The sequence below is a fragment of the Porites lutea genome, chromosome 4 (genome assembly GCF_958299795.1).
Source record: "Porites lutea chromosome 4, jaPorLute2.1, whole genome shotgun sequence".
NCBI classification, from domain to species: domain Eukaryota; kingdom Metazoa; phylum Cnidaria; class Anthozoa; order Scleractinia; family Poritidae; genus Porites; species Porites lutea.
Genome location: NC_133204.1, coordinates 34790827 through 34813791, shown reverse-complemented (window position 1 = coordinate 34813791; position 22965 = coordinate 34790827). Strand labels below are relative to the sequence as shown.

Here is a 22965-nt window from a genome sequence, read left to right as displayed (position 1 = left end):
TCTGAGAGATCGGGCGTGCACCGAATCGAACCTAACCGTTGCTTATTTTTGTAACAGTTCAGCACGTAGACTATTATGCCAGACACAAACGTTTTTCAGTCCAATCAATACGCCTTCAAATCAGTTATAAGTTAAAAAGAAGAGAATAAAAAAGGAGAGCGCGTAAAAAAAAAAAAAAGAAGGGAAAAGTACATTCCAGTTAAAACGACATCCGAGAAGCTTCTCGTCGTTGTGGCACACTTAGTTCAAAAGGATTCTACTTTTCAGTGACTCCTGATTTTTTGAATGCCTTTGTGGGCATCTAAAATTTATTATCAGCTAAAAGTTGTCTTGATCAAACGGGTTAAATTCTAAAGAAACTGACGCGCTTCCTCTTCAAACATGGTACAAAATTCAAATACTTGATTAAGAGCCCGGGGGCGGGGGGACTCCGCAAATGAAAGGGGTGGGGATGCTCGTCGTCTCGCTTAGGGGTGTAAATTTCGGATTTTGGTCTCACTTAGGCTGCTTAGGGTGTTCTGGGCAAAACGCCATCATATTTAGCTATTTCAGAACGCACATAACACTATTCCACAAATGTTAAAAGAGTATGAGTTGGCTATTTAAAGTCGCCTCGTAATCCCGTGGGGGGGGGGGGGGGAACTCCGCATATGAAAGGGGTGGGGATGCTCGTCGGAAATTTTGAATTAACCCCCTAAAGGAGACCGATCTGGGCGTGGCTCAAGCTTTTTTTGACTCCTTAAAGAGACCATGTTAAAACACAGACAATATATATATATATATATATTTATAGTTTTTTTTTAAACGAGAAATTAGTATTTGCACTGAGATGATTTGTGAGATGGTTAGTTGCATGGGCTCCTGTTAGTTGTCAATTTCTTGCTTTCCCCGCTAGGTGAGGAATCTACTCTCCCTGTCGTGTGTGTAGATGGTGACCTCCCAGATGAACTTTTCACGATCATAAAAGAGAAGCTGACACACAATCCTGATGAACCGACGCTGGTCATTATTTCTCGATCAGTTTTTGACCGTCATAGAGCAATCCCGGGGACACTTCTTGTTGAGCTTCCTACCGGCGAAATAGATCACTTCCAGGCCATCTTAATGGAGACTCTGCCCAAGCGCTGGCAAACATCAGACCTCATTTCAGTGATGCACGAGGTACAAAGAACTTTTCCGCTCGACAAAACTGAGAAAACAGTAACGAGCCAGAGACCGTCCAGATTTTGGCTTAGAAGAAAATATAACCCTGGGATTAGAATAGACGACACATTATCTTCAATACCAAGACTTCAAAAGACGGAAGAAAGCTCCCAGTAACAAGTAACCCAGACTTAATCCAGCCTGTGCATAATTGCCCTCGTGCCGGAACTTGTGGAGTTTGAACACGGCGAGCGTTAATACTTATATGAAACTCTGAGTCATCGTATGTTCAATCGTTAAGTACAAAAATCTTCGCATTCCAATCCTTTTTTGATTTCTTCGTGTCAATCGAATTACAGGGTTCGTACCATTTTTTCCATGATTTTTTCAAAGTTTACCGTGACCTTAGGTTTAGCTGTGACTTTCGAAATTTTTCAAAACCGTTTTAGGGTATTTCAAGTCAGTTCAACTGACACGAACTCTGGTGTTCACCAAAATGTGTTTTTTGGGCTGTTTAACAACTCGCCTCCATCATATAATTTCCTTGCTTTGACATCTGCAGTAACTATATAATCCATCAAACACAACCTTAATTTTCCATGACTTTCCAGAACCAAAAAATAAATTCCATGACTTTCTTGGCCCGGAAAATTAAATTCCCAAATCCCATGGCTTTTCAGGTCTTCCATGACCTGTACGAACCCTGAATAAAACTTAGAATGATACCCTTGACAGGAAGGAGAAATTCGTTCCTGATCAGGAAGACGAACAGTAGCCGGAACTCCACGCAACACGAACGTCTCCTCGAGCCGCCTTCCCATGATGCCTGGCATTAGGGCTACCAACCTCTTACAATTCCCGGAAGGCATTCTTTGCGTGAAGATATCATGATGATCTAATTGTAGACTGTTCACAGTCAACCATTTTCTAGTAAGATCGCTTGGATCGAGCGCTAACCAGTACGAGCGCCCTTCTTGGTTTCAAATGTACCGAGGGGGAGGGCATCGGGATTTTTTAGCAGTGGGGGAGGGAGGCGAGAAAAATCGCCTCTTCCATAACCATCCCCGCCCATTTGACAATCATCCAGCACGGTCGCTCGTAACGCAAAGCCCTCGGTGCTATCGTAGCCTGAATTTCATCCGATTACTTCGAGTCGTTATTACTCTCTGAGAGAAGAAAACGACTCGTAAGCAATCGGATTAAATTCAGGCTAGTGCTGTCGCTGTCAAGTGTTAACTTGTCAATTCTGGGTCAACGAAAGTTGAGCATGGAAGTTTCCTGTTTCTGTGAGGTGATCCAGCTAGGTTAGTCAGCTGGTTCGCTTTCTGGTCTGGCTTAGCTTACTCCTTGTTTCCCAATAGAACAATTTTCGTTGTGTATACACGAGAAAACGGGCTAGCCCGTTTGCCGAGATCTCCCCTCGAGCAACCGATGGAACCTCGGCAAGAGTTCAGTCCGACCACTCATATAAACATAACGAACATTTTCTGAGCAAACAAGGAATGATTCGGTTGGCTCACCTAACCGGGCTGGCTCATCTCATACAAACAGGCCTGTCATTTCTTGTCATAAAAAGAAAGGTAGAAAGATAGATAAACCGTTTACTTAAATTACATTTCGCTCGATTTCGCGGTCCAAGGACTGAATTACATGTAAATATGCATATATTAGTTATATCCCAGTAATAAGGAAAGTAAAATGATAACTATTGCCTAAAAAATATAAATAGGGGTTGAAGTCTTGGTAAAAGTATTATCGTAAAAGATTAGAATTTGATAAGAATGTTATAATTAGAGAGAACTAAAAATGGCAGCCTCAAGGTGCACACACGTCATCATAATTGAAAGTATGTTATGTTAATAAATAGACGAGAGGTATGTTATTGGGGATTTTTTTATAATCCCACTTAGCTCACAAAGATTGCTCAATTATGCAATCCATTGCGCTATGATCGACCGATTTCGGCTAGTCTCTTCTGTTTCCTGACAATAAATTCAAAGATTGGGGTTGAACAGCGTAAGAAGGCACGTTAAAAATACGAGGGGGGATAATAAGAGCGATGCCCGGGAGGGAGTGGGATTCGCAACTGTCGACATTTGGGACAGACACAGTGAGTAGATAATGGACAAAGTTTCGCAATAAGGACAGGCGAAAATAGTGTAGTTCCTGTCATGTTACAGATATCAAATCTCTCTAAACTACAATTCACAAAGAGGTCTGTAATTAACTAGGAATTTAGTCACGATGTCCTGTAAAGAGATTAAAATAATAGTAACATCAGGGTTCAGGCATTTCGTACGAATATGTCCGTATCTCTTAGATGGAGTAACAACGATAGTAATGCATCCTCCTCTTTTGTTGAATTTGTATTCGATGAACGCAAAAGAGTAGATGCTCTTTTTACTGTACACATAATTGAACTGTACTGTGGAAAACGGCAATAATCGGCTTTAAATGTCATCATCTTGGACTTGAAAGCTTGTTTCATGCTGTATCGTAGCCTATTCCAGGCCCCGAGATAGTCGGGTCCGCTGAATTGAGAAAGCGCAAACACGAAAATAAAACGGAGGGAAACTGGGGAGCGTGCCTTTTTCTTTCGCGTCTTCCCCCACTATCTGAAGCCTGGAACAGTTTTTCTCAATTTAAACAGAGGGTGGGGTCTGTTCACAGGATAACTCCTCTCAGGTTATTCTGTATTTCCCCGCTCATAAGTCACCATTCGCGCTGACAGTTTGCTCCACGCCTTGTTCTGATGAGTTAACTTTCTGTAGTTAACACTACGTCCACTTCAGTCAAGTTTGTTGGCTGAAAGGCGTCTTGCTATCTCCACAAGTGCTCTTGTCGGTCGCCCTAAAATGAAAATGTGATTCATATTTGTAATACTATAACCCATTTTCAATTTGATACTAGCTTAAGGTACAGTGCAAGTAACGGTCAACTGATAAATAACTAAATGAAAATGCATCATAGACTAATAGCAGTCGAACAGGAGTGTCAAGCGGGCGAGCATGTGACATGCAAGTGAGCGAGACAAACACGCCAGGGAGAAGAAGTTTGCCTCGCTCGCCAGCATGAGACAGAAACATGCCCGCGCAATAATCCTGCGGAACTACAGGAATCTAACTATACCACTGATGAAACATCATCTGTGCTTTGAAGTTCTCAATGTTTCGTCATTCAACTTCAAGGCTTGCTTTAGGCTGTTACAGGACGGTCTCAGATGAGGAGATGAGCGAAATAAACAACAACAACGGCGAGGCTGGCTCTCTCTTCTTCTGTCCCTTTTGTTTCCGCGTTTACTGGTAATTCGCGTTTTGTTTCCCAGCGGGCCACAATAGGGCCATTTATACGAGGAAAAATAAGACGCGTCTTAAATAAGACGCGAACTGTACCATTTATACGAGCATGTCTTATCTAATAAGACGCGTCTTAGCTAAGCCGCGTCTTATTTTAGACGAAATGTGCCGTTTATACGGAACGTTCGCGTCTTATTTTTCCCCGTATAAATGGCCCTAATGTTTCCCTTTGGATCAGCCAGTAAGTGCTTATAATCATTATTATGTTCTTTTAGTACCTGACATTCCCTTGTTTAGATATGGAACAGCATTTGCAGTGTTATCCATCACACCAGCGATGTCAAAATGGGCCCAGTGTTTCAAGTCCACAAATTCCTTCAATTACAAACATGGACATTTATTATACTACTGCAAACAAACAAACTACTTATCTGAAAGGTTAACTCTTCGCACACTCTCTCCTGTTTTTAATATGTACTTTCGGTAATGTAAAAGAATGCATACTACGTTCATCGGGTAAATTTCCCAAACTGGTAACTAAAATTAAAGTGAGCTCATTTGTTATGTGTAACTTTTGCAATACCGTTGAACCTTCCCTAATTCACTATTTTCACATAGACCATAATGCACTTTGTCTACCCCCAGGATTTTGCATAACTATCGTTTCCAGTTTCTCCTGGGTATAACAGTTGTCCCAAGAGAAATCGAAAACAATGGTTATGCAAAATTTGGGGGGGGGGGGGGGGGGTAAACAAGGTGCATTATGGTCTAGGTGAAAATAGCGAATATGACATTTGCCATAAGAGGATACTCCGTCATTGGCTCAGACACATACAAGCAGTTTGTTTGAACTTGTCTTACCTTAAACCAACCTTACAATTGTTATGAGGTTACTAAGTGCTGAGCACGCTAGAGAACAAGATGGTTTCTAGCTGGTTCAAAACATGGAAATATGCATTAAATCGGTATTCCTTGCTCCTCGGCCAACTTAAAAATCATGACTAAGCGCGTAAGAATACCATGAACGGGTACTATCCCAACTGCTTGTCGGCTTCGAGACAAGTAGTATAGTAGGGATGAAATTATCCGCTTTTTTGCGCAGGAATACATTAACGCCGATGACGTCACAGCCTACTGTCTTTATCCCCTTTAAATTAATGCGCAGGAATCCCATTAAGATAAGGTCATGTGCTATTATTAGTTGGTTTAACCAGTCTGACAGGTTATCTAATAACTTTAAGGTGGATAAATATCTTGCATTTCGAATGGTTGAGTAGAGAATATGCAACGTTCTCATTGAATAAGGACGCAACGGTGATTAGTTATTACTACTCATTCTTAACTGCGAATCTTCAGTAATTGTAATATTATTGTATTACTGACTCCAACGAAGTTAGTTTTTTTATTAACTACGGCGATAAAACAGTACGTTACCTTAAGAAAAGCAGCGGCAGTACACGCACCAGCCGATCTACTGAAACAAAGATGATCAACATGCATCACGAAGAAGATTAGTATGCTCCTTTAAGGGTATTTACCGGTTAGAACACCGAAGAACAGTGCCGGTACAAGGATTTCCTTCATAGACTTGTGTAATAAAGATTAAAATCCCGGCGCAGCGTAGTTACTTAATGTTCATTTGAAAATTGTAAAATCGATACTGACGTTTTGGCATTGCTGCCTTCGTCAGGGTACAAAACTATACACATTCATAGACATTTGTTCATAGCGATCATTCTTACTATTACAAGTACCGAGGAGTTGGGTGTCGGGGTAGAGGGGCATAAAGGAAAGAAAGGAGGCGCTATAATAGCTGCTGACTCAGAGTTTCTATGCCGTCGGCTGTCGCATCTAACGGTAGCGATTGTATTTGCGAAGACTATTTTCATTCCAAGTGTTGGCACAACTCAAAAGCAACAAATATGTGCCTACAATTCTTACATCCAAAGTTGCATCTCCTACTCCCATCACCTTGGTACATTTGAAAGTAAGCGCTTGATCATGACGATCTTACTGTACGATAGGGTCTATGAACAGTCTATTCCCTTCAAGAGGCAAGTTTCAAATGGACTAGGACACATTACATCAATGTTACTATTGACTTTACATCACCGCTTTACATCTCCCTTCCGCCCCTGAAACAAAAGGACACCTTTTATATTACATACACGTTCAATTTAAAATGGTAGTTGGTAGGCCAACGGGAAATTACTTGCACATGGTGCCTCCCAAAAAATTCACAATTCTGCCTATACTATGATTCATTCCGATAATAATAATTACACATTCATGCACTCAGAAAAAGCATGTGATTGTCAAAACAAACTAACAGAGTTACCTAGGAAATAAACCAAGAAACTCTGTTAGTCTGTGGTGATCAACACACTAATATACAGGTTACCTGGCAAATCACCATCAAGTTTTTTTTTATGATTACAAATATAGATGCCACCTATCAACATTCTACCCCATTCCAGAATACAGGACGGTGGTTTACCAAAAAGTTTCCGCATAATCCGGTTGAAAGGTAAATAGTATATGACTTTTCGGGTCGTTTCGGCGAAAAAATTCCAGGAGCAACGCAACATCTACAAAGGCAGTCCTGTTTTCCCGGTCGGAATGTTCCAAACGAAAATTTGTGTTCCATTTCTTCAAAGCCGTCTCTGATACCAGTTCCAGCTTTTTGGTAGTAAAACTGATTAGTGCAAATGGTAAACGCGATTCCGGCACGAAATTTACCAGTCTTAAGTTTGCTTAGTATTTGCCCAAACCAAGAACCGACTGGTTTGCCAATGTAAATGGTATACAACCGACGCTTGTCTCATGAACCTACTCGGCCTTAAATCCTGTACAATATTGCCTGTACAAGTCCTGTACAAGTCTCCTGTACAATATTGCCGCTCAATGGTAGAGTTCATGTCGGTCTCTGATGTATTTTATTTTGATTGTGACTAGAATGGATACCCCCAAAATCAGGTTGTTATCTTCACTTAAAATACATGATAGGAGTTCTAAGATAAGAAAGAAAATGCAAGAAAACAGTAGGTAGTATATGTAGGACTTGAACCCGCAACATTTGAAGTATAATCCACATCCGTATCCTCTAAACCATCAAGGGCTAACCGCCGACACCGGTTAATTTTAACGTATTTTACATGGCATTGATTTTTACATTATTGAAAGCCAACCGTTTTCAAAAGAGTGCTTAGCCCTAATCACTGTACTTCAGTCAGAGTGCTAAACCCTATATTCAACTCTTTTCCTTGCATAACTCTCTCTTACTCTGATTTCCCCACTTTTCTCAAAAATGTGTCCAATAACTTGGCACAAATAGTTCCCTACGACGAGTATAGGTTTGTGTAATAAACATAAGGTGTCCAACCTGATTTAACTGTATACATAAGCACCCTTTTTTGCTGGTTGAGAAAACATGCGTATACAGCTTAAACTTACGTTTTTGGTACGAATTCTTAAATTTTATCACCAACGCAGAGTTGGAACAGATCAAACCATTTCAATGGAACACACAAACACACACAAAAACATTATCACTGAAAATACTGTTTTAAATGGGAATTGTTTTGACACGAAATTGCCATCCCGGCATTGAAGCAATTACAAAAATACCCCAGCAATAGTTGCAGTGTTGCAGCAAGTGAATAATTACAATGTATATCATAATTATAAAGTTAACACACTTACAATGAAACTAAGTAAGTAAGCAGCTGCGATAGCAACAGCAACAACAACAACAACCACAGTAATCTTTAGTATTTTGGTAAACAGGTTCAATAAAAGGACAGGACATTCTACCGATAGATGTCACATAAATCTGCATACATGTACATACAGCAGGCCTCATTTCAGTATCAGCTCATACTTGAATGTCTAATCATGCACAAACCCAGCTGATAGCTACCATGGCTTGACAGGAAATGTTAAGACATGATAACTTCAACAGATCGGAACATTATAGTAATACTTCCAAAAAGTTCAAAAATATGAGCAGTAATATGAAAAGGGATGCTTTGAAAGTATCCTGTGTGGATCACCATGATTAATACATCTATATTTTTCTTATGACATGTTATTTTCTAAATAAAGGCATCTACTTATAATCTATATCTTCTTGGAGCCCCATACAAGTTCTAAAAGGTTAAAAGTTAAGTAACTCCACTAAACTCCAAACTATTTCCACTCTGTATCATGTACATGTACAATAAAATGTAAGTCTATTCCCTCCTTATTTTATTAAACCAATGAATGTAAATGGCAAACAAAATAAGCCACTTTGCAGTTGGTTTACTCATGTTATGTTCCTAGGCATATGAATGGCGATGAAGCTTATACCAAAATAAAGTCACTGCCAGCCTCGCTTCCACTAAAAGGCTTGGTTGCATAGTATACAATAGTAAATTGGTCCTTTGACAAAAATTATGCCACTTCAATAAAGTCTAAAAAAATTAATATAATAATATGTGTAAATAATTTAAGTCAATAATTATTGGCTACATACATCTGTCTGATTTCGTTAAAACGTGGCCATTAGGTCATCAGCCCATTGTCTTAAAAAGTATGGGGCTTGACGTCTTGGTCAGTACAGCTGGATAGCCCAGGGACTGCCCTAACAGTGGGTGGGTGGATCAGGCCTTGGGGTCAAAACTAGTGTGGGGTAGGGAGGGGGCTGTTTTGACACAGCCCCTTCAGTAAGCAGAAGTTTTCAGTGGAGGCTTTGACTAGCGAGTGCCTTGGTCTTAATTTGTCCTAGCCAGCTGAATCAGGCCTCTGCTGAGAATGATTATCATGATAATTTCAGAGCTCAGTGGGAGGTGCAGACAGTCACCCATTGTCCTAAGTGGGGAGGGTCAAAGTCTTGGTACAAAGGACACACTTAGCATAGGACCTTTAGACACTCACTGAAGCAATGTTTACATAAATTCAGTCAGACATACTCTGCCACTAATGATATGACCAAGACTTGTAACTAACTGATGTTTTAAATGCACTCTCTCTACAACTAACAGACGTATTATACTGTACTTTTCCATCACCAGTGTTGTGATAATACTAGCATTTATACAGAATGTCAGGTCCAAATAAAACCAGCTGGTTGTTTCCCATTCTCACTGCATGCATGCTTGAAACAAACACCTGGTTACCGGTATATTTGAACACAATGTTATCATCATTATCATGCAGTTTGGACAAACAGTACATTGCATTTAATTTATTTACAACACAAAGTGACTAGCAATGTTTCGTCTTTCCCCTGGTCGGGATTTTAGTTCATTCCAAGGTTAACCCATAGCGTTACAGTGTAAGTCTAACCAGCTCCAATTCATACACCTGGACTCAGTTGTTCGAAGGCTGATTAGTGTTAACCCAAGGTTAAATTTTAACCCGGGTTTCTTTTTTGTTTGTTCAAAAGCATTTTTTTCGGATAATTTTGTTGATTCTTTTTACAGAGCATTAAATAAATCATCTAGCCTGAAATTCATCCCATTGCTTTGAGTTGTTTTCTCTCCCCTTACTGAGGGAGTAATAACGACTTGAAGTAATCGGATGAAATTCAGGCTACAAGACATCAAATTGTAGACAAAAAGAATAAAACTGAATTTGCTTTTAAGCTTTCATATCTGAATTGAAATTTTGCACTACCCCTGGGTTATCTTTATCTCAACCCTGCTTTGAACAACCCGGCCCGAGGTGGATTGAGAGTAAAGTGCCTTGTCCAAAAACACAACACAGTGACCCCAGCCAGGGCCCAAACCCACTGTCATATTATTAGGCCACTCCACCTTCCGTGCGCACAAAAAAAAACACATTAAGGGAGTTCAAAGGGAGACAAACCAAATTATTGAAGCAAAAAAGCACTGCATCTAGGTTCACCTGTCCATACCTTTTCTTTCCAGTATTTCTCAAATCGGCCACATCTGATTCAATCTGCTCAGTGTAGTGTTGGTATAAAGGCATGCGCCACATTCTCTCTCCACAATGAAACCCAGCCTAGACAAAAAGTAAGAAGTCTTTGAATAAAACAAACCACTCGTTTCTGTTCCCCCTTTCTCTCCAATCTCTTGTCTCAACTGTAAACAGTCGCAACTACATCATGAAACACCATAATAATACCTGGAAGATGTGATGCCACAAAGTAAGTGAATTGGTAAACACTCCTGTTGCTGCTTGTCCCAACGCAATATCCATTGCTCCTAAGGTGGTCAAATATTAAACATCAACGTCATAAAAAGTAGAATAAAGGACATAATCACCAGAGATTAATAATAGGCATTTTGCACTGTAAATATGAAAACCTTTCTTTTTGGAATACATTATTTTAGCACAAACTTAAAGAGCATATAAAAATTAGGTAAGCAGTAAATTTTCAGCTGTATATTTAAAAAGTAGTGACATGACATGGTTCTGAGGCAAAACAGAATGTGTGTGGACTATCACATTGCTTTGTGGCATTGGAGAATCTGTCACATGGTTTTAAAATGAAAATGGGGCAGAAAGCTTGCATAAGATCAACTGAAGGATGCAATCCTTGAGTTTCATCCCAACAACAACATTAGGTAGCAGTCTGTTGATTACAATCATTATAAAACTGAGACAAATAAACTGATTAAGAAATCTTTCTTAGAGAGCTGACAGTTACCTGTGAGGGTAGCAACATCAATAATAGCAAGGGGTTTCATGTTACTGGCATAACAGAGAGCATCAGCTAGAATAAGCCTCCCCTCAGCATCTGTGTTGTCAATCTAAAAAATTAATTAACCCTTTAAGTTCCAACAGTCACCAACATCAATTTCCTACTAAAAATATCCATACGTTGTCAAGAGAAATGGTTACGAGAATTAAACAAATGATCACCAAAGAAAAAATGCTTTGAAATTTTATTTAACTCTCTCAACTTATCTTAAAGGAAATGCATGAATATCAGTGTGGAGAATTCATATGTGGATACTGGGGCTTGAAGGGTTAAGATCTACCAATGAACAAATGGATATAGGGCAGCGCTCCAAGCTCATTTTTTCAATAAGTCGCCTTTTGGCGACCTTCATTTTTAAAATGGTCGCCAATGGAAAATTTCGGTCGCCAAAAATTGTCGTTTCATTAACGCAAGACACTTCATGCTACTTACATGAAGGAGCTACTGCTGAACGTTGTGTACGGAAATAAATCGTGTTTTTAACACTCCATTGTTACTTGCCTGCAGGTTGTAAACGCAGTACAAGATGGCAAAAACAGGCAAAGACATTTATGAGAGGTAACCAGAACAATTTACTACAAAGTCGGATGTTGAAACCCGGAACATGTATTTGCAGTGATATCATTGAAACAAATCTGATCAGATACGATTACGTGAACATACATTTGTTCGTACCGTCTACTTGCTAAGAAACATCTTTCTTTAGCTAAATCATTGGCATTGAAACCACTCACATATGTAAATTAAAACTTGAATCAACAATAACAATAACAATAACAATACTTCTGGCCTAAATAAACGTTTCTTACTCCAAAGTTGATGACAAAAATACTGTTTGTACGTGCTAAATGAAACTTGCCTGAATAACTTCCACTCATTGTTGACGTATATCAGTATCAAGTTATTCTTAGTTATCCTAATAAATATCTATATATGGTTTTCTAATCACGAAAAAGCAGTACTAACACTTGAATTTATCACGACAACGTATTCAGAGGAGAATGTAAAATATACATTTATCGCGATTCCGTGACTAACTGCATTTACCAAAACATCGATCAATGGCGCTGATGTTTCAACAAATTAGATTGCTGGTTTACGTTGGTACTTTGTCTTGAATGATAATATTATAAACAAGTAAACAGATTGGGGATTTAAAGTTTTGTACAGTGATGTAACGTTATTTGTAGGTGGCGCTCAAAGAGTTCTGTTCATGGCGTATAGAATGGTCTTCGAGGTTTTATGGCCGAAGAAAACCATGCAGCAACAGCTGGAGCTGGATCGTAGTCAACGACAGGAGGACCCTCAGCTGAAATCCTGATCAAAGATTCAGTTGTCTCGGGGGCGAGGGAGGCTCAATGGCAATTCTTGATTCGGTTCTGTGCCGAGATTGCTCTCTCACATTGAGCATTCGGCACTAGCTTCACAAATCACAACGCTTGTGAAACTAGAGCCGATAAAACTGAATTCTCTCGCAGGCTACGTGTAGCCAGATCAGCGTGAAAAGTGCCTGACTTAACTTTTCTCACGGGAAATTTAATATTTCTTCATGAAACACATTTACTCCAACAAAAGTATTTTTATTGATGAATATAATAAAAACAGCTTTTATTTAAAAAAAAAACGCAATAAACGCAACTTACAAGAGCATACGACTTGCCATCTTTTGTGTCAAAAATTTAACTGTTTCTGTCGGGCTGGCCTGGGTGTAAGTCAACCCCCGCCGGAAGTAGTTTGGGCTCTCCCCAGTTTCTCCCACCTGAGTTTTCAAAATGGCCGCTCAATGAATTCGAAGCTGCGATACGCAGATCCTTATGCCAGAACTGTACACATGTCTTGCCATGCAAGAGGAACAGATTCATCATTGAATTTACACAGAAGAAAAGCTTGGTAATATTTCTTTAATTTAACGATGATTCAGTTAAAAAGCGATAAAACGTGAAGTCAACTTTATTCTTTTGAGCTTATATCCTTTGGTCGCCAAATGGCAACTTTCGCCGATAATTCAGTCGCCAATTTTTTTTTTCACTCGCCATGGCGACCAAAATGGTCGCAGCTTGGAGCGCTGTAGGGGACAAAGAAAAGAATCAAGAAGAAAGGAAAACAATACAATGGTCAAGTTTGCCATCAGATCATTTTAGTTACAGGTATTATGGTAATCTTCCTTTGATAACAACACTGACAGTAACTGCACCTCATAAGCATTTATTTTGAACCTTGATACACCAGGAATTTGTAAATAGCCTAGTAGATGTTTTGGCCAAAAATATTCACCACAAATTAGTTTTCTTATAAGAACGTTCAACACTTGATCATGAGACTATTGACAAAAAAATTTGAACAAGCCCAAAATATAAACTACTCTTTCTAGACAGCTTGCTCCCTCTCCACTTTGCACCAATGTGGCCCAGATTTGAATCCCGGAGACAATACCTCCAGGAAAAACATTATTATTCCCCAATCTTAATTTGATCCAAAATGTGAGATAAAAAACCATTTTGTGAAAGTGCTGAATTGTATTTATTTTTTAATTATCCACTTTACAACTAACCTCAATTGTTTTTCCATTCATGGCAGTCACAACATCACCAGGCTTATTAGCACTTCCTGATGGCATATTTTCACAGAGTGGAGTAAGTGCAGTGACATTGATAGGCAGCTTAAGTCTTGCTATGGCTTCAAATGCAGCACTAACTGTCGCAGCTCCACCCATATCTGCTTTCATTAATCCCATCCCAGCTGCAGGTTTGATGCTAATACCACCACTGGAAAATACAAACAATAATAATTATTTTAAAAAAATTAAATATCAGTTTTCGAAAAAATACAATGTGTTTAGAAAGAAGAGAGACCATTATTAGGCACCTTGGCAGCTGTGATTGCAACCCTAAAAAATTCAGTGATCTTGCAGGATCAATGCATTGCTCTAACCAACTGAGGCATCAAGCCAACTAAAGACCTCTAAAAACGTGTGTGCTGTAAATAATTTCCACAAAAAATTCTCTCATTTTCTTTATACATATTTTAATCAACAACTCATCGTATTCCTAATTTGACAAGGGAATTTCCATAATGGATTAGATGTGACTGGGATAAATTTACTGCAGTGCTTCAGCAAAAAGAAACTTCATTTATCCTTTTCTAATGAAAACCAACAATACAAATGTAAGCATATAAAGGGAGTTATGCTGGTCAATTCAGGGTACCAGTACTGCAAGATCGAACATACCTATCAAATGTAACACCTGCAAACAGAAGAGAGGAGTAATCTAAGTAAATGTTATTAGTCCAAATGCACTTCATGTCTGGCCCCAAGAGAAACAGTGAGTGTCAATAATGCTGAAGGGAACATTACGGTTTAAGGAGAAACAACCTCTACCACTGATTCCTATCAGTCACTAAGGTTTTGTTATACCTCCCTACTTAAATCAAAATAAACACTGTAAATTAGTTTTTTTGCCATGACTGCGAAGACCATGAAAAAAAGGAGGGAATTTAAAGGGGCTCAGTCATGCTCCTTGAAATCTTCTTAAAAAGCTAAAACTTGTCTTCAGTTTGAATGAATTCCAGAAATAATGGTCCAGTCTTGTTATTTAAGACTATAAATATTTTTTTTATTAGGCACTGAAACTGTTTCCTGTTGTTTGCTGCAACAGATGGCAAGTATGCGAATGGATCAAAATTTTTTTCAAGTTTTAATGTTATACCTGCAAAACACACCAAAAAAATGATGATGGTTATTCTTCCCTGATGACATTTGATACCTCCATCATAATGCTACAGGAGCATTAATTTTTGTGTATGGGGTAAAGGTATAAGTAAGAATATTTCTTTAGCACAGAGCTGACCAAAAACAGCAAAATCCTTGTGACATATAGGCCTTCAAGAAATGCCGCAGTGAAATATAGTCCAGTTACCCACTTTCCTAATTTTGTGAAAGGCAAGGGGTAACTAAAAGCATTAATTTAAAAACAAGCAGGGTTTCATGAGCTCATACCTTTTCCTACAAAAACTAAAGGAGATGAATCCTTTGTCTTAGCACCAGAATACTTCATTTCCAAGAAAACACTGGGCTCAGTTGAGCCTTTACCAACACTGAGAAAAGCACCCATCTTGTTTTCCTCAGCCCAAGACTGGTCTCTTATAAAAAATATGAAAAAAAAGTACAGAAGAATTAGTCGGAAGGCTGATGCTTGGGTTTGTAATTTTCAAGTCAGAGGTAATTTGATTGCAATATTGTTAAAAATATCTTGTTTCAAATCACCTGTGAGTATTTAACAGGGGAGGTACACTTTTTAATGTAAATATTTTAAGCAGGAAAGTTATTCAAAATTCATCAGGCAAAGAGAAAGGGAAAGATAGAGAGAAATATTGATGACGCAAATGGCCATACATACCTAGCATACACTTCTACATTCGCCAGATCAGAAAGTCGCTGAGTAAGCCTGTCAGCAAAAATCCTTGGCGTCATTAGGTTTGATGGCATCTCCATAAGCTCCCTTGCAAAATTTTGTGCTCCAGAAAGCAACAAACCATCTTGAAAAAGTTGATGCCATGTATATAGATGAGATTTTTCCTCTTTACTAAAAGGTAGTATAAAGTGATAGTAATCAAAAGTGATGTATTTAAGCTCAACTTAAATATTATTCTTTTAGAAGAATATATTTTAGTAGAAAAAGCTGCATAAAATTAATGTAGTTTTTACCTGCGCAGTTCACTTTCTTTGATGTGCTCATGGAGTTGTAGATCCACCTTCAGTTTCTTTGAAGATTTTAAGTTATCATAGCTGAATAATGCAAGAGCTGCTCCCTCAGCTACCGCTACAAGCAAAAAAAGGTACATACTGTTATTAACCTGTTGAGAATGATGCACATTCTTTGCTGTGGCAAAGACATGTTATATCAAACTTTTCCGAGATGTAACTCAGAGAAATTTAGTTGACAAAAGTTAGCATATTTCTCTGAATCACAGTGTGTTAGGCGTCGGAGATTGGAGAATTCTCTGTTTACTACGCAGAATTCCCCAGATGATGGTCAATAGCCAGTATGACTATTTTTTGCTCAGATGTGGAGCCTCTTTATAAGTATCCTCCTTCAACGTTACACCTTTCTCCTGCTACTAGAATCACTCAAACTTCATTGATGTGTTGCACTGACAAAATCATAACAGGCTGGAAGCAATACATGTAACTACTACACGCACATAAAAAGATCTGAATTCTTAACACAAGAATAATTTAAATACCACTTTCAAAAATTCTGGAAAAAAAATTAGAACTATTAATAATTGCAAATAAGGACATCGCATTTGATAGGGAGGGGTGGAGGGGGGAAGTTGGTGGTTGGGTAGTGAGAGGTAGTCATAGGGTGCAAAACTTGATGAGCTTGTGATAACATGGGTAATACCACAACAGCTCAGTTGAATTGTCCTCTCTAAAGGTTATACTTAAATGACAAATTTAAAATAATAATTTCATCTTTGCCACAGGTCATTGTAACATACCCAAAAAGCACTCTTACATACAGCTATTTGGAGAAAGGGTGTCGCAAAAAGTGCATGCGACAATCCCGAAAGGTATTGTGGGTGATTTTGGGTTCACTCTTCTTCAAAGACATTGGCAAGAATGGCACGAGAGGCCATGGATGTATGTTTGCGAGTGTTAAAGGAAAGCAACTAAAGCAGGTTCGACAGCTACAGTGTCAGGAATAGTGTATTGATCATATCCCATACTACCTTTTCTGATTCTCGCGTGCACATTTTTTTCCGACAACCTTTCTCGACCTAGCTGTATATATATAACTCTTACATGTGAATGTAGTTTAATTACTTGAATTTTACTTTCTTCATCTGTGTTAACATGAAGTTTCTTCCAATGATCTACAATTGCAAAAAAAAAATTTGTTTTTTACTGTTTACCTTGAGGATTAGAACAGGTATCTACTTCTGCTATCTGAACTCCACAGTCCCTCAAAACCTTAACACCAACTGTAAGAGAGTTTCTCAAGTTAAAACACAATGTGCCAATTACTCAACATTGGTAAATGACCTTTTAGAAAAGAAGACGAAACTAAAAGTAAAACCTATATACAGAAAATTGAAAATAGATCCGCTGATTTTTTAAATTTCTCTTGTTTTGAAGTGAGTATGACACAATCCTCAGTCTACAAATCTTAGGGTTTTACCATGTGTTCCTTCCCCACAATTGGTGGAGTCATTTCTGAAAATGTTTGGTCATTTTATGATGCATAAATGGACCACTAAAAAAGTTTGCATCAAAATGGAGCGATAAGAAGATGAGCAAATTTAAAATTTTCTTCATAGTTTTCTCTTTTCCTGGGCTTTTAAAAGGCATCATGTTCATGTCAAAATCTCTTCAAAAGTACCAAGGACTTTGAGTAGCTGGACTGAATCAAGCATACAAAATTTAGTTCTGAAGATGACCAACATAAAAACCGATGACATGACAAGGGCAGCAAGGAACATGGGATATAGCCTGGGAATACAGCCATCTCTCCTTGCTCCTTAGCTTCCTGCTATGGATATTTTGTCAAGGGGAACATCCATAAAACCAACGACTACCAGATTAATGATACAAAATATTGATTTACATCGTTGAATTCCTGTCACTGAGGCACAGATGTCTCTCCTGGCAAAATGTCCTTAGTGGTGAGGGGTGAGGAGAGAAGGCTGTACTTGAAGCCTACAGTTACAGGTGAATGAGGTGTGAATGGGTTTCAAGAGTATTTCCAACTTTACTGGTTAATGGCAATTAGAGGCAGCTTTATTATTTACAGTGCATAAAAACTACAAGTGCTTTACCTCCTGATGCTTGCCTAAGATTACCACTTTTCTGGTCTTCTTCCTTCATCTCTGTGTCAGAGTCTACGTTCTTTTTACCAAGTCCAACAACCACAACACATGGATAGTCCTAATAATCATAGTAAAAATATAAAAGATGGAAGGCTATGACCACACCGATTTGTATTTAGAACAGATGAAGTAGTGAAGTACATGAATCATAGCAATGGAAACCTGAGTGACAAAATCAATACCCCTTCCTGTTGCCATTAATCTACCTAACTACGTCTTAAATTTGTTTCACAATTTTTCTACTGTTTCTGTTGCCCATGGCCAAATAACAGTGTTTTGCTAGATCCTGTGCTGGAATCTACCACTTTCCATAATATGCATTAAGTAAGACAGGGAAGCTACAGTATCTGAACAAATTGCTTTAACAGCCAAAAAATTGACATATTTTCTTTTGTCGCTTTACCTTCACCAAACACTAAAAAGAACCATCCTAAGTGAGATTTGGGCAAAGATTTTTATTCCGAAGCGTTTATAGAAAGATAAAAGATCAAAATCCGAGCATTTCCGAAAACTTCACGAAAACGTTTCTGAAATGGCCGCGTGATAGACTGGAGACTACGTGACGTCAATGTTGGTCTTTCAGGGCGGAAAAACGTTCTGTGCAAGCTTCTGCGCATCCCTTATCGCCTGCGTTTGTTTGTCTCGTTCTGTGAGAGTTTTGACTGAGACTGAATGAAATATTAACACGAGGTAAAGGCTTTCTCTTTGTTTTTGTTGTTGTTGTTTTTTCGTCACTTGAAAGTTACTTTGGATTCAGAACAACCAATGTTAGAGTAAAAACAGATCATTCCGTCAGTGTGAGGAGAAATAAAACGTTTTGAACATTTCCAAACAGGTTTGTATTTTTCTGAGAATTGTGCGTTCGATTTGTGAGTTGATTTTGTGTCCAGTGCTTCGCCTTCTTTCGCCGGGTTGAAATAAAACCTGCTTGCATTCTGTTATTAGTAGTTATGGTTACTTTTTTTACATGCCCAGATTTATTTACCTTTACAGAACCAGCTTCATCCTTGTCTTCAGTCAAAGAACCGTAACGGCTAATGCATGCGAGTGAACAACCTTGTGCGCTTTTAAGCTTTTAAGTTTTAAAAACCCTCTCGGAAATTTAGAAGGCCAGCAAGCTTACTCGAGAAGGAAAGACTACTTCGATCATTTTTCTGTTGCTCAAGTAATAATAGTCAAAGTTTTTTCCTTTAGTTTTTTCAGTTTTAATTACATAGTTTTGTTATCTTTCTGTACGCAAATTTTCTTTTAAAAACCCTCTCGGAAATTTAGAAGGCCAGCAAGCTTACTCGAGAAGGAAAGACTACTTCGATCATTTTTCTGTTGCTCAAGTAATAATAGTCAAAGTTTTTTCCTTTAGTTTTTTCAGTTTTAATTACATAGTTTTGTTATCTTTCTGTACGCAAATTTTCCTTTCATTCGCTGGGAAGTGGCGGAGAACGACAACTGCCGGCAGTGACTCCAAAACAATCGACTTGTTGCCCGTAAACAATTGCTGGAGCTGGATTTTACTGAAGCGAGCAAAACAAATCCTTAATGTGCAGTTTTCTGTATTTTCTAATGATTCAGTTTGCTGGGTTTAATTTGCTTGAATGAAGACCCTCACATGGACCAGTTATTAAAAGTAGCTGATCTAGCTAAGTAGTCGGAATCATGGCTTGGCTGCAAAGCTTGCAACTGATCTTTTGCTTTTAAGATCTTTAGGTAGGTTGTTTCCGTACAGAAAATTCACTTCTTCTTTGTCAGCAGGTATAAGAGCCTTAAGCCTTATGTTTTTTTAATGAAAATGTGTTGTTTTGGAACCTTATTGAAGGTTTTTTAGTTCACTTAAGCTGAATTTTATGCATGATGGAATTGTTCTTTGCTTGTCTCATCTAGCTCTCTTTGCCATCTTAAAGTGGGGTCTATGGTCCTTAAAGTGACCTCAATCGGTAATTAAATCTTATACATAATTGGAAAGAAGTTTTTGCAATAATGTAACTTTAACTTTGTTTGAAGGAAATCTTACTTACGCGTAGGTTTTTGACAGGTGTTATGCATGTTCAACTTGACAACACAAAGCAAAATTAATCTGCGCGAAACGATCACGTTTAAAAAACTATGGTTGTTTTAATTTGAAACCGATCTTGGGGAAGATTTACTAGATAATGATTACCTCTTTTTCTGCCCACATATCAACGCCAAAACTTCTACAGTGAGCATTTTGTTTATATTTTAGTGTTCTGCGAAGCACAAGTGTCCGATCGAGCGTGGGTTTTAAAATATCAGCTCGAGTGGGACAAAGTTCAGTGACTTCAAACACATTGTGGGCAAACTTGAATTTCTTTGGGCAGATTATTATACAAAAATATTTTGTTTTTGTGTCCACGGTGGTGTTCCGGACCTTATGCTGTATATATCCAGGAACGCCCTTATATGAACACATTTTGTGAATGCATCTTCAAAAAAATCGGACTTACGCACGCACATTTCCTGTACAACTCAAGGAAATTAGTAAATGTCGTTAAAGTCCATTTTACTATGATGTATTCTTCGAGAAGATTAAATAATAAGAAGGTTATAACCACAGCTTGCAACTTTTGAAGAAAAATTTCCTGTTCTTTCCAGGTTTATGGCCGCACAAACCACTTCTGCACCAAGTCTACTCGAAAAACTCTGTTTTGAATTTCCCGCTTTTTTTCACCTGACCAACATTGATGTCACAAGCTGTTTTTTCCGACAATTTTTCCGACTGCTCTACGAAGATAAGGGCCAAAAAATAGCAATTTTTAATTGCAAATATCTCGGAGATACTTGCTTCAATTAAGCTGAAACTTCATAGTATGTTTATTTGGCTCATATTAAACACATTTCACTAAAATTGAACTAAAATAAAAAAGGTCGAAATTTTGGTTCATTTGACCTTTAATGATTACTTACACAAATACATGTATGTTAAAAGAACTTTTACTATATATGAACATGATTGAAATTCCTAAGAGTCGGGAAAACAAGCAAATATTCCAGAAAAAAATTTCAAAAAATGTATACAAACCTTATCAATGCCAAAGAATGCTTTGGATTTACCAATCTTTCCCTCAAATCCAGATCTTTAAGTAAAATCATGACCAAAGAATAAATTCAATATTAAATTATGGTGTATGGTACGATTTCGTCACAGCCTCATACATTATGCAAGCCTCAATAACATGAATATAAATTGAGGCTACGAGAATAAAGTAACAGTAGAAATTTCTTCTTCAAAAATTTACTCCATGCTAAAACTATTGTAGTCTAGTTGTGACATTTACACATCATCCATATAATTATCTTCAGTATTTTTGGCAAACACTGCTAATAGGCCATCCCCTGGCCTGCGTAGCTGGCAGGATTAGCAGCAAGTACTGTAGTTTTTTGGCGGTGGAGCCACGTGAAGTTTGAGAGCAAGTCAAATTGAAATCCCGCCTGCCCTAATTCTTGGGTATTTTAAATAGTCCACCAACCAAGCATACAGGAGTTTCTGATAGTCTGAGAGATGGTAATATGTCAATCAAATGTTAATATAAATCTCTAGTCTTTCCCAAAGAAAAGTAAGTGTGTTCACATGGAAATGAAATAATATTTAAGTAAGCAAACAGTCTCCTCTCCACCACAAGATCTGAGGTTGAACCAACTCCTTGAAAGACATTTTTTGTGGGAAATCGATCTCAAAACTAAGACACGTCTTCTGCTATCCAAAGGGCTGTAACTAACCTTCTTTTACAACAGGAAATTGGCTCTATAAAAAAAGCGCATCAGACAATCATTATTGCCTTTCGTTGCACAGTGCAAAGTCTCTGGTCGAGCTGAGCTCAACATCAAAAGAGCGCTTAATCATTGAAAACTGGTATCTTAGAAAAGCAGGTGGAGTATGCTGTGGAGGATGCTTCATTTTGACTGAGCAAATGTTATCTTTGCTGATTTAAAGGTCATGAGGCTGATTTGTTTCCTACCGTGCATTGATTTCCTGTGGTTTTTGTCTCTGACAGAATTTGGCCTCTGAAGTAGGTTAGGAAGCTAGCATTTACTAGCCCAGATGTCATTTCAACTAGCCCCAGATGCTTTTTGACGAGCAGAATTGATTTCATAGTTCTTCTGTTGTTCGATGGTCAAGTTAACAACAGAATTCACTAGCCCAATAGCAAAATCCACTAGCCCCCGGACTATCAGACATTACTTTCTTTGCACGCTGCCACTTTTATGTGAGGAACAATGATGCAATGACAAAATCACTGTATTTAAATTCTACTGTGTGGCACCTCGCCACCCCATAATTCTAAATTTGTGTATTTTCTCTTCTTTCCTGAACTTGACCACAACAGGCCATGTGACACAAGTATGTAGTTTCTCATGTGAAAGAAAAAGTAAGCCCACCAATTTTTTTCTCTCGTTGCCAGTTTTTGAAAGATTCTGGTAATGATTATAAAACAAGGACCATTTTAAGATTTTATGCAATTAGGCTCAAGCCACGCCTTTACATGCTTGAGATCATGATATCGTATCCCTTAAAAGCCAGAATTCATAGATATGACTGTTAATAAAATGAATACGATGAATTAGGTTTGATGAATTCACGAATTCTCTCCTTACAGTCTAATCATTTCTCTGAGCCTCCCAGATGTTCTTGCGTTGAACTTCTTCGTCGCGTCCGTAAATGCGTCTTCCGCAAGTCCTAATTCTCGACTTTCGTTTTCATACACGCCTAGAACAACGCCTCGATCGATAACAGCCTGAAAAGAATTGAACGAGAAAATTGTCAACAGAAAGGTAGCGTTTACTTACCTAATTATAATAGCGAACTCACCTTTGAACAGAACGCCTTAACTGCTGGAGATATATAACGTGGCGAACGACCGAACTGAAAACACCTCACCGCCATCTTTGCGTTCCACCACCTCTTCGTTCTCGCCCCAGACTCTACGCTTATCA

General features: G+C 38.3%; 2 protein-coding genes across 3 annotated transcripts in view; one reads left to right on the top strand and one right to left on the bottom strand.

Annotated features, from left to right (window-relative positions):
* Positions 1-3430, top strand: part of LOC140933388 (uncharacterized) — an 8912-nt gene extending 5482 nt beyond the window's left edge. Inside the window, exon 6 of the mRNA XM_073382934.1 lies at positions 896-3430. Coding sequence (XP_073239035.1) covers positions 896-1320 — 425 coding nt within the window. The 3' untranslated portion in view covers positions 1321-3430. The remainder of the gene's footprint in view (positions 1-895) is intronic.
* On the bottom strand, positions 3299-22965 carry LOC140933390 (cytosol aminopeptidase-like). Of its 2 annotated transcripts, none has more exons than XM_073382935.1 (16): positions 22841-22965; positions 22627-22766; positions 21053-21107; positions 17968-18076; positions 17065-17133; positions 15854-15968; positions 15546-15731; positions 15146-15288; positions 14378-14393; positions 13700-13913; positions 11095-11197; positions 10569-10648; positions 10339-10445; positions 5874-5913; positions 4718-4814; positions 3299-3993 (listed from the first exon to the last, which is right to left on the bottom strand). In XM_073382935.1, exons 1-16 carry the CDS (start codon positions 22913-22915, stop codon positions 3932-3934), a joined length of 1611 nt encoding a protein of 536 aa, XP_073239036.1. In that variant the 5' UTR covers positions 22916-22965; the 3' UTR covers positions 3299-3931. The 2 variants fall into 2 exon arrangements, with proteins under 2 accessions (XP_073239036.1, XP_073239037.1); XM_073382936.1 differs by having other exon boundaries at positions 5874-5910.

What these genes read in the sequence shown, in the direction of transcription:
- LOC140933390 (XM_073382935.1), bottom strand. Translation starts at nt 22,915, where the DNA reads ATGGCGGTGAGGTGTTTTCAGTTCGGTCGTTCGCCACGTTATATATCT. An exon ending in CTCAGAGAAATGATTAGACT is followed by an intron (nt 21,108 to 22,626) that starts GTAAGGAGAGAA and finishes TTTTACTTAAAG; the next exon opens with ATCTGGATTTGAGGGAAAGA. An exon ending in CTGCCGCTGCTTTTCTTAAG is followed by an intron (nt 4,815 to 5,873) that starts GTAACGTACTGT and finishes TTGTAATTGAAG; the next exon opens with GAATTTGTGGACTTGAAACA.